This window comes from Alosa alosa, chromosome 8 (genome assembly GCF_017589495.1).
Source record: "Alosa alosa isolate M-15738 ecotype Scorff River chromosome 8, AALO_Geno_1.1, whole genome shotgun sequence".
Taxonomy (NCBI): Eukaryota; Metazoa; Chordata; class Actinopteri; order Clupeiformes; family Clupeidae; genus Alosa; species Alosa alosa.
In genome coordinates, this window is record NC_063196.1 from 7,875,410 (window position 1) to 7,892,554 (window position 17,145).

Consider the following 17,145-nt stretch of genomic DNA (forward strand, 5'->3'; position numbering starts at 1 on the left):
ACACACAGACACACACCACGCTGAAGGCTGTACGCAAGATAATGTAACTGCATCTGAGTGTGAAATTAAATCTCCAGACAGGAAGTTTAATCAATGCAACAATTACACCCTTTGATGTCTCTGGTTTCACAGCTGGCAATGCGGGTCGGGTCAGGTGGGGGGATCACAGTGCAGGCAAGGCCCATATAAAGTGATAGATAAATAGATATCTTTACCCTTGTCTCCGTCGTTGGCAATCTTACGCAGGTCAATGAAATGCGTCCCTATGGCCACGTCATTGACTTTGTCCGAGTCTCGAATCTGGACCTTGATGCGTTTGCACAATGGTGGGAACATCTCTGTGAAGATGATCTGCTCGTTCCAAATGGGCTCGTAGCTGCTCTTCTGAACAGATGTCTTTCCCTACAAATGTAAAAACAGAAACACATGGTACGGTTGTTTGCATGAATGGAGAAACCATAACAACTCATTCTCACCATTAATAACAAGATACAACTCAATACATCGTCATTTTGAATTAGCATATTCTGTTTCAGAAAACCTGTCAAGCTACTACAACTATATTTCCAGAGAGAAAAAGGTGAGGTACTCCCCTGTGTATCTCAGCTGTTTTGATTTGTTGCTGCACTATTTCAATGGTTTTTAAACATTCTAACCTACGATTCCGTTCCGCAACAATTCAAGGTTCTAAAATTCTATGTTGAATTCAATGAACCCAGATATTCTTTAGAACGTTCACTTTCCAACATTCCCGTCACACCGGTGTGATAGTACACCTTTAAGAGTTAATAAAAGTGTCTGCTAAATAAAAATATACATAACTATAACAATAACAATAACCTCTCTCCCTCTCTTTCTAGCCTCCAATCCAAGGTGCTGCAAGTTATGGTTTTGAGTCCGGGTAGGTGCAGGGCTGAGCCACGCAGTCAGCTGAACATGACGCAGTTAGATATGCCAGGGCAAGCATCAGATGCCCTATGCCAATGTGTACTGCATGTGGCCAGGTCGCTCTCACACACCTTCTGCCCGGAGAACTGCACTTGGGCGTAAGGGTCCACAAGGTCTCGGTTCTCCCCGATGAAGGCCTTCTTGACATTGGCCATGATGCTGGTGTTCATCTTGGGCAGGCCCTCGGCCCGGTAGATCTTCACGTAGAACCGGGCCCACTGGCGCTCCGAGGGAACCCCCTCGGGCAGGAGCAGGTTCCTGGGGAGGCGGTCAAAGAGAAAGGTTCATGTAAGGAAACTGAGCAGCCATCACTAAAGCAGTTGATGGGGCAAAGAGAGGTGCTAATACACTATTAACCATGATGATGGTTAATATATGATTTAGACTTGCTTGTGTGTGCTATATGTTGTACCTGCTGTATAGTCTTCGTGTGTGTTTGCATTATGTTGTTGTTGTTGTACCTCCTGTGTAGTCTTTGTTTGTGTCTGCTTTATGTTGTACCTGTTGTGTAGTCTTGCTTGTGTGTGTTACATGTTTGTGGGGCCAAAGATGAATTTCTACAGTAGTGGACAATAAAGACCTCTAATCTAATCTAATCTAATCTAATCTAATGATCAGTACTTTAGTACTGTACGTTATAGCTTCCATTCTAAACTTGCATGTGCCACAGCTGTATACACAGACAGAGATAGTCTGTCCTCACCTGTCTAAACATACATACAGTAGCCCGTTAAGGTCTCTAATAATGCTCTCTGGTTAAAAAGAGTGCAGGCTCAAAGACTCCACAACATTCTCTGTGGCTGACTGATTGAACTGGCTGATGGACTGACTGACTGGTGATTGTTTGATTGGTTGATTAATTGACTGACTGACTGGCTGACTAATTGATTGATTCCTTAACTGGTTGACTTACCCTTCGATGTCATCCTCATCGGTCTCATTGGCCTTGTGAGGGGTCTTGATGTTGTCTCCTTTCCCCACCACGGCTATATCGCACTTCACGTAACCTTTGCACCCGGTGGTGATGTCATCAGGGTCGGACAGCATTGCCCATTTATGGTAAAACTGGTGCTCTGTGTTGGAAAGCACCATAATAATATAATATAATATAATATCATATAATATAATATAATATCATATAATATAATATATCATTCCATGTAATATATAATTGTATAATACAATGTTAAATATAATAATAAAAAGCAATTCTTATAATCATCCTCATCATGACCATCATCTTTGTGATTCCACCATTCCACCATAACCAAATCCTTTCCGTTAATAGTTGTTTCCATGCCAACCCACCAGGCTGTGAGTACACCGTGCCAACGTCCATCTTGAAGGTTCCCACCAGCGTGCCACTGCGCAGCAAGTTCTTGGAGTGGATCACCTGAAGATGATGACCGGAGCACATGAGACAGGCAAGAGAACATCAACCAAAAACAACAAGATAGATAGATAGAGAGATAGAGATAGAGAGATAAATAGATACTGTAAATAGATAGATAGATAGATAGATAGATAGATAGATAGATAGACAAAACAGCGAGGAGCAGTCACATGTTGCTGTGTGTTAGTGTGAACATACAGAGATCTTTGTTGTGGTGTTATTGTGTACTCACAGAGATCTTTGTTGCGGTGTTAGTGTGTATTCACAGAGATCTTTGTTGTGGTGTTAGTGTGAACACACAGAGATCTTTGTTGTGGTGTTATTGTGTACTCACAGAGATCTTTGTTGTGGTGTTAGTGTGTACTCACAGAGATCTTTGTTGTGGTGTAAGTGTGTGAACCCATAGAGTGTGACAGGGCGTACTCACAGAGATCTTTAGTATCTTGTCAAACATCACATCTGGTGGCACGTGGAAGTCGAAGACAAAATACTGCAACACAGACGAGAAGATGCATATAACTCTTAACTACTATAACTGATACACTGTAACTGTCCTCATACCCACTACTAGATACTATGGGTGAAATGACAAAGAGTTTTAAGTGTGTTGCTCAAGTCAAGTGTGATGCTCATCAACAAGGCAGCTATAAACACACACAGACACACACACAGACACACCACACACACACACACACACACACACACACACACACACACACAGACACACACACACACACACACACACACACACACACACACACACACACACAAACACACACACACACACACACACACACAGACACATACACATGACAGATTTTCAGATTTTGATCTGGAGAAACACTGCAGTGCAGCCAACCTAGAATTCTCCATTACAGTTTGAAAACAGGCAGAATGTTGCGTGGGGTGTAGATAGGGATGAGAGAGGGCAGGGGGCAGATTGAAAGAGAAAGAGAGAGATGAGTGGACGAGGAAAGAAAAAAAAAACTGAAAGAAAAAAAAGAATGAAAGAAACAGAGCAGAGGGGGAAGAGGGAAGCGAGGTTTAGGAGAGCAGATGTATTTGAACTGCCTTCTCAATGGGCACCTTGAGGACAGAACCCTGCGGACGCCAAGAGGACGCAGAGGATGCCGAAGGAGAGCAAAACAAAGGGGATAAAACAGAAGACTTGGCAACTGCGGGATTTTCTCACTCCTTGGGATGTCAATCAAACTCTCTCTGATGACTCTCCATGGGGACATTCCAGACAGGAGCATTAGCCAATCAAAGCCCATCATATCTCCACATTTCATCGCCTTGGCTGGAGTTTCCTGAGGGATCAACCCAGCTTTCTCCTAACAAATGAGGCAGCTTGAGCAGGAGCTGCCATTTTGGCTTTGCTTTGGCTTTGCTATTGCCTGTGCGACAATCCAGCCTGCTCTGGTGAAATGATGCAGTTTGATCAGGAACCACCATTTTGGATCTGTTGCATCCTGAGGGATTAGCACTCTGACCCTGATAGATGAAGCAGTTTGACCTTGTGCCCAACCTCCTCTCGAAGAATGGTTTGGCTTGATCAGTTTAATTGAGTTCATTACACTGAGGAATGAGCTCTTCTCAGCTCTGGATGTGAGAGAGAGAGAGTGTGTGTGTGTGTGTGTGTGTGTGTGTGTGTGTGTGTGTGTGTGTGTGTGTGTGTGAGTGTGTGTGTGTGTGGGGTAGTCTGTGGGGAGCTGTTACCCACTCACTCCACACACTGGGCAACAGGCCAGCCCATTAATACTGACAACAGTCAACATTTTACTCCCCCACTCCAGCAGAGGCTGTAGGGAGATGGGCTTTGCTGAACTTACTGGAGTGAGGAGAACAACAGGCCTTGACACTAAAGGGATGCAGGGGAATAGAGTAGGCCAAGAGAAAATGTGCAGAGAATGAAACAAAGGGAAGGATGCTGCTCTACGAGTTTGGAACGGTATGGAATGATACAGTGCCACGAGTTCTACGAGGAGCTCTTAACCCACTGTGGACAGACATTTTTGGGGAAGTAGCTGGTCTCTCCTGACTGAAGTAGGGGCAAGTAGTGATATTTCACATAGTAGCATGGGGGTAGGAGAACTAAGGGCAGTTAGTAATTTCTCACCTCGTTGTAGTAAGGGCAGTTAGTGATTTCTCACCTTGTTGTGGTAGGGGCAGTTAGCTAGCTCACCTCGTTGTAGTAGGGGCAGTTGGTGGACTCCTTCATGGACGTGTACTTCTTGTCGTCTCCAATCTCGACACACACCACAGGGTCCATGTTCAACCCCACAAGCTGACGCGCCTCGATTACTGTCACACTGATCTGGGAGAGGAGTAGAGGGAGAAGAAACTTGAGTAGAGAGTAACAACAGTAAACACAAACATCAGTAAACAAGACAACATATACCATGATGCTCACACAACCCTGACCCTCTTCCCCTGGGTCCCTGAGGCCTAACACACATCTGTATATAAGAAACAGTGCTAACAGGGCATGTCTACACCAATCCCAGCATGGTCGTTTGATTGCTATGCCTGACACCTTCTCTGCTAGCCTGGTATCACCAAACGCATTCACTTCCTGAATAGGGTCTGGGAACACATCCAGAATGTTTCCGATCGTAACATCCTAATGGACATAGACTTTGCATTAACTTTGAAACCATTGGTCCAGCCTAACCAATCACATTGGTCAGATACTTCTAACCCCTTACCTTTGCAAACTGATAATAAACCGCATTGCCAGTAAGGAAACAATGTAATTACATTTCCTGTAGAAATGTACCGGCTAAAGTTCCATGATGCTTGCTGGTGTTGCTACTATCGTTGTAATAGTTTCCTTTAGCTCCACCACTACCACTTTCAATCTTGAAACTGTAACGTTAACCCCTCTGGTCTCTAATTGATTCATCATAATGGTGCCTGAGGGAAACGCTGATCCATTGGGTGTTCCCAGACTGATATCTCAGTGAAAGACAATTAGCTAAGATAAACCATGCAAGCGGGTTGTGCCAGGCTATCCTTCTGCGGCTGCTGTTTTGGGAGATGGGCACTGCAGCGGGCAGTAGACACCTCCTCCGCTGTTCTGGGAGTTGGACAGGTTCAGCAGAGGTGTGGGTATCTCACGCAGACAGTGGAAGCCAGCATGTCCCTCAGACACATGAATGTGCACTGGCACTCATGTTTGCAAGGCTGGCTGAATTACGAAACACCGCAGTGAGCGTGTGCTTCAGATGAGGGAGAGGAGGAGGAGAAGGAGGAGGAGGAGGAGGAAGATGAGGAGGAAGAGGAGGAGGAGGGAAGAGGACAAGCAAGAAGCAGAAGAAAGAATTAAAGTGGACCAATTGGACAGAAGTAGTCGAGGAGGAGGAAGAACAAGGAAAAGAAAAGAAGGAGGAGGAGGAGGAGGAAGAAATGGAAGCCAATGGCAGCTGTGCTTTCAAAAGCCCACACAGAGACATTTCAGTCATTCCCAACAGCCTGTGTGTGTGTGTGTGTGTGTGTGTGTGTGTGTGTGTGTGTGTGTGTGCATGCGTGCGTGTGTATGTGTGTGTGTGTGTGTGTGTGTGTGTGTGTGTGTGTGTGTGTGTGTGTGTGTGTGTGTGTGTGTGTGTGTGTGTGTGTGTGTGTGTGTGTGTGAATAGACGAGGGCAGACTTATATAAGATGAGTGTTGAACCCTGCATACCAAGCCTCTCCTCTCTGCTGTCGCAAATGACTGTGACAGCAGCGTACATCAAAGACAAGGAATAATGCACTCAGAATATTCAAGGGAGTTTCCGGGGTGCGCTCTTCAGTGCAGAACTAAAGGCTCTGAAGATAAACTTCAACTTCAGACAGGACAAAGCAGAGCGTCTTCAGATGGGAAGGGAAGTTTGCTTCTGCTTTTTCGGTACTGACAATGATGGGCTGTTGTTTACAAATTAAATGTTTGTACTTACAGTAATGGTGTATGGATGACAATAAGATAGTAATAACAACAAAAAGTATCTACATAGACCTACAAATGCAATGACCACTGGGACTGAAGGATGTCCACAATACCTGATAATCCACCGGTCTACCAGAAATGGGCTCCATCTTAATGTCAGGCTTTGACCTGTGAGAGATGGGAATTATACTCATTAATAAACACACAGTTTACCATCTGCCAAACACACATTAACAAACACAAACATACCAAACACACACATTAACAAACACAGACATACCAAACATACACATTAACAAACACATAGTTCACCACATATGAAACACACACACTAACAAATACATGGTTTACCATATACCAAACACAACATTAACAAACACAGAGTTTGAGAGAGCCTTGAGTTGCTAAGCCTCTGAATAAACTGTGCTCTACTGTGTGTTGACAACAGGGAGCAGCAAGGGGCTCCAGGGACAGAGTTCAGCTCAGTAGAGAAACAGTAATTATCACAACCATCATAGAAGCAGATACTTTATATAGCCTCATTTTCACAGAGAATCAGGTTCTGATGCTATGATGCGCTTACCCACACTTCAGATACTTTTTCTAAACTCTTAACACAGACTCACACCTACAAAACACAATTGGCCAAATGGATAATGTTCATCTCAAAAACACATTTTGTTGAATATATACTAACACATCTTTCTCTGCACACACTAACTTTACCAAACTACTGGAAATCTGACTCAAAATTAAATTAGTCTGAGCGAATTAGGGTTGAAGGTGGAAGTAAATACAGCAAAAGGATATTTGGTATCAATCGAATCGTAATTTCATGTAGACTAAGAATTTCAGTGCAGTACAGTGCAGATTTGTCCAGAAAAAAAGATATACAACTTTGAATGGACCATGGTATAATTATTATTGGGCCAAAATCGTATATTATCCCATATAGATATTAGCTGATATCTCCCATACTGGTAAAAGGATCGTTACCAAACTTGGTGTGCTTACTCACAATAAGTTCTTGATGAAATTAGTAGGTGTTTAATGTCTTGGGGTCAAAGGTCAAGGTCACGTGAGGTCATAGTTGACCTGCAATGTTTGTTTTATACCTCTCAAGCAGATTGAAGGATCCTCATTAAACCCAACACAGTTAATTAAGCCTAAACTAACTAATATGGCATTAAAGATCATGGGGTCACAGGTAGAGGTTAAAGGTCATGATAGCTGGCTGAGGCATAGAATCAACTATCTGAATTGACATTAAAAAAGATTAAGACATTTATTAAAGCAAAACAAACTTTATTTTCTGTATGAAAACAATTATTTCAACCTCCACATCTTATTTTAGTATTGTAGTAGTAGCCTCTCTGAAACCAGGGGAAATCTAAATAATTTGCTGTTTTAAAAATGCAAACATCTGTGTGAATACCTGTTTTAAAATAACTGTTTCAGTTCAGAGTGTTAGATTAAATCCAAACCATTTCTGTCAAACATCTGATAAACATTGTCATCTACCTATATTTCCTTCAACTTAAATTATAACGCCAGACAATTGATGTAAATGTCTACTGTATGTTGATAGAATACTGTTAGAAATAAAAACTACCCTTGCATCGCATTGCAATAGTTATACTTTGTTCCCTGAAGTTGGTAGTAGCCATATGAGCACGCAATTGGATAACACTAGACCAATGTTTACTCCACTCACATCCATCTGGGATCGCTTCCGTTGAGAGTGATTTCGCCCACTTTTTTAGTGGTGGTGGAAATTGGATGAATAAGGCAACATTTCAGCTCTTACTATCCTGTAGTTTTTATTATAGGCTACCAATATTCCACAAGGATAAGTTGATAAGTTAACAAAAACAGGAAGGAAGAAATAAAGCATTTGAAATGTATCCCACAATTCCACTAAGAGGCATATTGAACTATTGTTTACATGCTTTTTCTGCATGGGTCAGCTATCATGTTGTTGTTTGGTGATTTGCTCCTTTACTACACCCACTTCTGAGCAAACAAGGCATATAGGTTGATCATGTAGCCTACTGCTGTCATATAGCCTACTGTTCTTTCTTACATAAAATAATTTTAATTCATATGGTTAACTCTATTATCCTTTCTACTTGTCCCTGTAGTCATAGCGAATTTCAGGCTCATCATTTTCAGCGGGGGACTGGCTGATCTGCTGCTCAGAGGCTACTTTTATTTTTAGGCCTAGGCTACTGCATACATAGATCAAGCTTGAGTTTTGTTATCAATATTTGCATAATATTTGCAAAGTCTATGAATCGCCATATTGGATGATACAAAAAGGCTAATTTTTTTAATTAATTTAATATGTTGCTTGCGAATAGGTTGACAACGCTTCTAGCGTCCAGTATTAGCCCAATAATTAGGCTCTGGCGGCTATAATCATGGCTAATTTACCAGTTGCCACTTATTCTGTCCTCTTCAAAAAATCTGGAAGCTTGGCACATTTGGCAGCATTTTCCTCCAATACTTTTCGTCTTTTTTACCTGGCCTTTCCAGTCCCTCCTGGCCTCTTCATACCATCCATCCTCCCTGACGCTTATCACTACGGTAGGGCCGGCCCAGCTGGTATCTGAGAAAACTTTTTAGAAAAGACGGACTATATGGACCCAACCATTAACTCTTCTTGGGAGGGGAAAACAACCCATGCAGAGGCTGCGGTGTTAGGCATAGGATGCGAACGTGTGTAGCCAACTTTAAGACTGTCGTCCCAGGAGGTAATGTGGGAACCGCTGTTTTTCTCAGGCGAAAGAGCTTTTTGGGCGTTTTTTGTCGACCTCCAGCGAAGTTCAGTAAAATGCAGACCGCCGAGACACGTGATCAGCTTTCTGCAGATTCTCAACAGGTGTGCTCACATCCAACCCCAGAAATTCCAGCCACAGCTTTAGCCTTTCTAGTAGGGGAGATTATGTGAAAAATCGTTACGCGGTGGATAGAAGCATGAAATTTGGTAGATATGTTCCTTGGGTGATCCTAAGACATCCTAGAAGGGGTGCCCAAAAATATCTCAAACAGGAAGTGAGATTTTGAAGAAATTCAAAATGGCCGCCAATACAAATGACAGCTGATTCAAAAGCCACCTTCACAACCTCCTAAAAGCTTGAAATTTGGTATACATGTTCCTTGGATGATCCTAAGACATCCTAGAAGGGGTGCCCAAAAATATCTCAAACAGGAAGTGAGTTTTTAAAGAAATTGAAAAATGCCGCACTCCCCGCCACAAAATTGGCAGCTGATTCAAACACTATCTAAACAACCTCTAAAAAGCTTCACATTTGGTATACATGTTCCTTGGGTCATCTTAAGACATAGAAGGGATGCCCAAAAAAATCTCAAACAGGAAGTGAATTTTTAAAAAATTGAAAAATGCGCCACTCCCCGCCACAAAATTGGCAGCTGATTCAAACACTACCTAAACAACCTCTTAAAAGCGTATATATATTCCTTGGGTGACCCTAAGACATCATAGAAGGGGTGACCAAACATATCTCAAACAGGAAGTGAGATTTTGAAGAAATTCAAAATGGCCACCCATATAATTGACAGCTGATTCAGAGGCCACCTTAACAACCTCCTAAAAGCTTGAAATTTGATATATGTCCCTTGGGTCTACGTTATCCTGGAAGATTACTCAAAGAAATCTTAAACGGGAAGTGAATTTTTAAAGAAATTGAAAAAAGGCTGCACTGCCTATCCACACAATTGGCAGCTATTTCAAAGGCCACCTAAACAACCTCCTAAAAGCATGAAATTAGGTATAAGTGTCATAGATATGTCTCTGTTTTAAGCAGACAATACGGCTACACTATGGCTATATCCACCAATTGTCTCAAGGATACTATAAACACAGACACTCAAGCACCTCAGGCAGACCTCATAAAAAGCATACAATTAAGCACACATGTCCCCTGCAACTTCTTAAGACACAGTAAAACACCACACTAGTCCTAGTCCACACATTAGTCCTAGTCTACATACTGCATATTTGCATCTATTCACATGCTCTGGCACATTGGCATAATACTGTGCAAGGCAACCCAGCATCGGCACTTTCGAGAGCAGAGAGGCTCACCTTTGCTGCCACATTTAAGAGGTTCTCTACATACTTTGGCTGCCTCTGGTAAAAGTGTCCATAAAGGTGTCCAAAAATAATCTAATTTGGTCCATCCATATTTTTCAGGAGAAGGCACTGACTGGGTAGCCTGCAGACCTTTGGACCAAATGCTAGCTTGGTACACTGCTCTATTTGAATGCTGTATCAGTGCAGCCTGTGTGGGAGGAATATTTTTCATTGAGAGACATATTTGAGAAAACAAGTCCTTCCTGAGATCATTGACTTTTTCAAGATCCGTTTTCTTATCGTAAAGAACACAAGTGTACTTCTCCAGCAATGCAAACATGTTTGATTCCTGGCTAAGCAGTTGAAAAGGATTTGCTGTCATAGCAATGAAGGCATCCTTTACTTCTGGAAATGGTTTCCATGCAGCCCACCCTTTAGAAGGAGTCTGCTGTTCCAGAGGTAGCCACCCCATTATCACATAGTGCAGTTGTTCAACTACTTCCATCTAAAAGTTATTCGATTGTGTTCCATAGAGCCATCTCTATGTGTAACCCACCAAGCATCACAAACCTCTCTCCATAACAGTCTGGATCTCTGGATCACTCCACTGAACCATTTTTGTAAATATAGTGGTTGGTCAAATGCCATAACTGGGACCTGGCCGGAATTTAGGTTTTCTGTCAATTGTTTTACAACATTCATACCATGTCTGACCATAGCAAAGCTGGCAGCTTTTTCATGAAAGAGAGGAAGGAGTGAGTTTATAGCAGGTGGGTCAGACAGTTCTGGCTGAAGTGAAGCATCAGTTTGATTGCATGCTCACCCCACTTTTCCTCCTCTGTTATTGCCCATGGTAAGTTCGGTTTGGTTAACTTTTGGCACTAAGATGGCCTTTGGTTGACAAGTAACAGCTGGAATTGTAGTGTATACTTCTCTGAGTACTCTCAGTACTACTCAATGTACATACTGCACAGCTAAATACTAGCTGGCTACCATTACTGTAGTACAAATCAAAATTTCGTAGCTTCTAATGTTATAGATAGATAGATAGATAGATAGATAGATAGATACTTTATTGATCCCCAGGGGAAATTCAAGGTCTCAGCAGCATACATACAACACAAACACATTCTTTAACAGCAGAAGAGTAATTAAAGTATATAATATAAAAACACAACTAAGCAGTAAGGATAGTAGAAGATAAAGAATATGCTAAATATACTAAAATACAAATTATACTAACACTTAATACAATATATAAAAATATACTAAAATACAAATAACAAAATTACAAATTATACTAACACTTAATCTAAATCAATTCTAAAAACAGTATCTACATAGTGGTGATAAATAAATCAGAGGCGCTTGCAATGACTGAGGCAGGGACTGAGCCTGTGATTCTCTGTGCATAGTAAGGTATGGTAAGGTGCTCTAAGGTGCTCTGTGTGAATGAGTGTCATGGTGGTAGTGCAATGGTGATAGTAGTCATGGTGATAGTGCAAATGAGTAAGTCAACAGTGCAACAATGCAGAAATAAAGTAAAGTAAAGTCTATATATCTATATATTTAACTATTTAAGAAAATGTATAAGTGTGGCCACAGTTCGGCTGTGGCATGGAGGGGGGCATATGTGCTAATGTGCTAATATAGCACGTAAACAGTGAGGCATAAAGACAGTGGTACAAGTGGCTAGTGGACAGACAGTACCAAACATGGAGGGGATGAAGAGGCAGACAGACTATGCAGAGAAGTCTATCTCTCCTCTTCCCTTAAGTATTCCCGAACAACATAAAAAAAGTTCACTATATTTACAGTAATTGAATTGAACATGGCATGTTGATTAGCATGTCTCCACCGTCTATAACCTTTTATGTCAGGGGATGAAACTGACCTTAACCTTTGACCCCATGGCCCTGAGTCCCTAAGTTCATCTAACTTGTATAGACAATAAATGTACTAGAGTTAATGAAGATCCATCAGTCTGCTTTGGAGATATGAACCAAATACTGCATGTGAGTGCATTTGTGTGACCCCTTGTAACCTTGACCTTTGACCTCAAGACCTAAATTGTCTTGCCAGCACTTGTAGTGACAACTTGTAGTGGGTAAGTAGACCAAGTTTGATGAATATCTTTCAATTGGCTTAAGAGATATCAGCTTATATCAAGATGTACTAACATACGTTTTTGGCCCAAAAATCATTGTGCCATGATCCATTCAATCAAAGTACACCAGGTTTCAAAATACTGGCAATTGTTGACATTACAAAAACTGCATAGACTTTTATGTTTCAGTTTTACAGGTATTTGCATTTCTGGTTGGGAACTGTATGTCCACATGTAATGTTCACATTCAAAAGCATTCTAGTAAAAAGCAAATACGTTTTTTTTTTTTTTCTTTACTGTTTACTACAGGAGGTTCAGTAGAAATACTGTTTACAGTATGATAGAACAGAAAAAGTTTACAGTATTGCTTACAGGGAACAAAATATCCATGAAACACACAAGAGCATTCCAAACAAAAATACAACATCAAAAAGCCCAGATAAAAAGGGGGGGAACTAAAAAAAGCACACAATTACTGTATCTAATCTCTGCGATCTTCAGGGTTAGGGCACATGTTTTTATAAACATCGTATCTGATATTACAGTACAGCAATAAAACCGCTTGGTAGCAGAAGCAGAGGTTTTTATACTGTATCTAAGGTTTGGAATATTGTTTTTGCTATTGTGGGATGTTGTGTGTTAACATTCGTAAATACTGCAAAAACAATCCATAATTTTGTTGAGAGGTATAGCTTGTTTGTGAAGAAAATGTAAGCATTGTGGCAATGTGTTCACTGACTGCATATTATGTGAAAATGACATCAAATGTATGAATGGTATGGCCACAAAAGACCGATGCTGTGCTAATTGTGTTTAGAGTTGTGAGTTGTTTAGAGAGAAATGTAACAACTGGTTAGACAAACGCTTGTTAGTGACTGAAAAAAAATGTAATAGGCAATTTAACCTTACAATGCATCCCATAAAAATCATTAAATTATCTGCATCTGAAGAAGGCTGCTGACCTTTTGTTGGAGACGTTGGTGGTTACCGCAGTAACAGAGGCGAGGGAGATGGTGTCGGGGTCGAGGATACCGCCCAGGCGCATGGCCTTGCGATCCAGGTCCTCTGTCTCCAGGACAGCAGCATCGTCTACGCAGGAACCGAAATAGTAACTTAACAACAAGCATCAAATTGCGATAGGGGTTTGCCAGAAAATTCAGAAAAGTCAGTTTAAGACTTACATTAAACACAATGGTTAAAAAGAAAGACAAAATGTTATAAAAACACCTTTTATATCTCAAATATGAGTTTCAAAATTGTTTATCTTAATGAATGTATCTACTTTTGCACTCCATGCATGGTGGTTCCAGCACTAAGTTTTGAGATGGACGTGCATAATTCTTGCTGTACAACCCAGCAATACCTTCCTAAAGATCAAGGATCTTGGGGGGAGGCCAATCTGTTGAAGAGAGCAGACCCCTAGGCTTCAAACTGAGAAGCTTCAAACTCTTGCTCTCCAAAGCTCTCTTACCCTCCAGAAAACTCTGCTTCCTGAGCCACCCCCCGAGGCTCATTTTAGTCTGTTTGGAAAAAAGCGTCTGCCAGATGAATAAATGTTTATGTAAATGAAAGTATAAGACCATGGGATTACCTGCTCTCTTGTGGTCATCTTTGGAGATGCGAGTTTTCCCGAGCTTCATGGCAGAGAAGACGCCTTTCCCTGCTCTGGAGACACACAGACACACACACACACACACACACACACACCTCTGTCAGATCACAATTCTAGCAAACACACACATTTACACACCTCTATAAAGGTGGGGAAGGGGTAAGGCCTGACACCTTTCCTCTTCCCTATAGGTGCATGTAAACACTACACTGTTCAAATCAGACTTTGCAGCAATCCGTCCCCGTCCCCCCTCTGTTTCTACACATTCATTCAGACGCTGTTCAAATAAGCACTTTCAGCAAGCTCTGCCTTCCTCTCCACTCAAATTCCAATTCACAGCAAACCTCTCCAATTCTCTGGAGAGGTGGCCAAACATTCCCACAAAATTACTGAAATGTCAATTCATCGCAAGGCTGGTGTTTCTCTCAACAATCAGTTGTATATTTGAGCACCGCTAAAAGTCACAGTTTTCAGCTTTCTCCTTCTCTGGAGAGGACACTAGACTTGTACCCCAACAGGTTACTGCAAATTGTCTTCCTCCCTATAGATCAGGAGTGCATCCAGACCATCTCTTTCAGAAAAGCTCTCCCTCTTTTCTATAGAGAGGACAGCATTCTCTCGCCCAAATCAAATCTCATTTTACTCAAGGGACGCCCTTAAGGGTGCAACAAATGTTCAGGCACCATTAAAGCACCATTTTACAGCAAGCCCTCCTTCTTCTCCAGGGAACAAAGTGAGTAGCAGCACTCAAATATCCACTTAGAGCTGAAGCACACTTTAGATCCTGGTAGGATTTTACACCACCCAGGTGAGTCATAATGCTTCAGCACAATTACTCTGGAAAACGGCTGACCGGTAGGAGCAAGCAGACCCTCTCCAAGATGTGCATTATTACCCAAATTGCACTGGTTCACAAGGCAAAGATAAAACCTGGCTCTTAGAAAAGTTCTAGATTATCCTTTTCTTAATTCTAGATTATCCTTTCAATGTAAGCAATTCTTTAGACTATAACTGTTTGTATGATTTATGGTGTAACAAAATTGTTGATAACGTTTATTGGCAGTTAATAACATATGCATTAGCTTGCCTTCATATCAGCACTAGTGTCAAAGTCACACCCTAAAACCATGTAGTTAAAATACAAAGGCCAACAAATTCCTCATATCGTTCAACAAAACCTCTGAATCCATATTTGCACATATTCCTCAGGATAATCCATATCTATGTACAGTATACTCTCTCTAGCTCTGTCATCTGATTGGTTCCTAGGTTTTTACAGGTGAAATGTCACAAAGGAAATGGAGGGAAATAATCTACGACTCTGGCTACAGATAGATAAGCAAATAAATATACATATGGAATATATAGATGTAAATATAAACTCAGTAGGAACACTAGGTCCACACCTCACCCCTGATCTTCCTGTTCTTTCATATCTCTCTCTCTCTCTCTCTCTCTCTCTCTCTGTCTCTCTCTGTTTCTATCTGTCTGGATGGAAAAAGGCTGTGATAAGCATCATGGCAGGACGGTCAGTCCGTCTCACTTCAGGACCCCTGGCACACAGTGGCCCCCGGGTTCCTGTGACTCCACGGATATTATATGGATCAGATATCAGTGCCCACACAAAGCCACGCTGGCGTCATCGAGCGCGCCAACAAATGAGCGTCGTTAATTATTCATCATAACGCACAGGACGGTCCAACTGGCCGCGGATGTGAGTCCGTGTCCGAGAGAGGATGAAAGGATTTTTGCTTGGCTCAATCATTCTGTTCCGACCCCCTCCGTAAGCTTCTCAAAAACGAGGGGAAAAGTCTGTGGGGTGTCTCATTACTTTGAACTCAGGATAACTCAGGAAGTCAAAAACACTGACAGAGAGTGTGCAGATCACTTGAAGAGAATAACTGCTCCTGATTTACGCATTTGGACACTGCAACATGACATCAATCAAAACAAACAACATAGCTCTAAAAAAACAGGATACTGTGGTCATAATTCTAAGACAAAACTCATGAGTATAACAGTACTGCAAGATACACACCTAACATTAGCTACTTTCAGAATATTAAATGACTTACAATATTCCATATCAGTTCAAACAGGTTTGACAACATGGTCTCTGATTTTTGCTCATTGTTGTCTTAAGTGTCTACCATCGTTTCATCATACAAAAGTGTCAACACAAAAGGCAGGCTATAAATGAAATGCTGTTTTTTGTCACAATTTTCTCTTCATGATTGAAAAGGCATATCTCATGAACGATATGAGATATCCAGCTGAAACGTTTGTAAGACTTGGTCAACTCTTTAGACAAAACCCCTTTCTGTCCTTTCTAATAGAGAATTCGGTTACACTTTACTTGACAGTATCGACAAAAGAGTGACATGACACTGTCATGAATGTGTCATAAACAAGTCATACACATTTATGACATAACACTTCTGTTATTAGGTGACATTCGGTTTTTGTCATAACAAATTAGGGTTAGGATTAGGATTAGGTTTAGGTTTAGGTTTAGGGTTAGAGTTAGGGTTAGGGTTCATGTGTCATGAGAGTGTCATATGTTTATGACAGTGTCATGTCACTCTTATGTCGATACTGTCAAGTAAAGTGTTACCTAGAATTCTATAGAATTCTGAATTTAATTTTGTGAATCTGCAGTCAACTACTGACATGTATGGATACCCAACAAATAAAGTTCATACAACTGCCAATATAAAACCAGTGCATCTTAAAATCACATTTATCTCAAAAGTACTGAAAAGAGTCCACAGCCATGTCTTACACAGCATTAACGACTGTGCCTCAAAAGCTGCTGAGGTGCAGTGTTAGTCTGATTCTGAGTCTGAACAGTTTCATATCAACATCGCAGACGTTGACAAAGTCTAATTTCCAATCTCTACACAATTCACAGAAAAAGTCCCCAAAGACAGAAAGTATTACTGTACATAACGTTAGCAACCTACCTCTCAGGTACACCAGGTGAAGAGGAGGAAATGGGAGGTGAAATCAGACACAGCTGATACGTACCATGTGCTCAAACACCATCAGATACAACACTGATCCAC

General features: G+C 41.4%; 1 protein-coding gene across 1 annotated transcript in view; it reads right to left on the reverse strand.

Moving 5' to 3' along the window:
- The window catches only part of LOC125299302 (otoferlin), a 106,828-nt gene that overhangs the window by 34,971 nt on the left and 54,712 nt on the right, over positions 1-17,145 (reverse strand). Inside the window, exons 6-14 of the mRNA XM_048250535.1 lie at positions 14,060-14,133; positions 13,431-13,557; positions 6,379-6,433; positions 4,527-4,658; positions 2,769-2,831; positions 2,257-2,341; positions 1,862-2,021; positions 1,020-1,206; positions 216-402 (exon numbers count right to left, since the gene is read on the reverse strand). Coding sequence (XP_048106492.1) covers positions 216-402; positions 1,020-1,206; positions 1,862-2,021; positions 2,257-2,341; positions 2,769-2,831; positions 4,527-4,658; positions 6,379-6,433; positions 13,431-13,557; positions 14,060-14,133 — 1,070 coding nt within the window. The remainder of the gene's footprint in view (positions 1-215; positions 403-1,019; positions 1,207-1,861; positions 2,022-2,256; positions 2,342-2,768; positions 2,832-4,526; positions 4,659-6,378; positions 6,434-13,430; positions 13,558-14,059; positions 14,134-17,145) is intronic.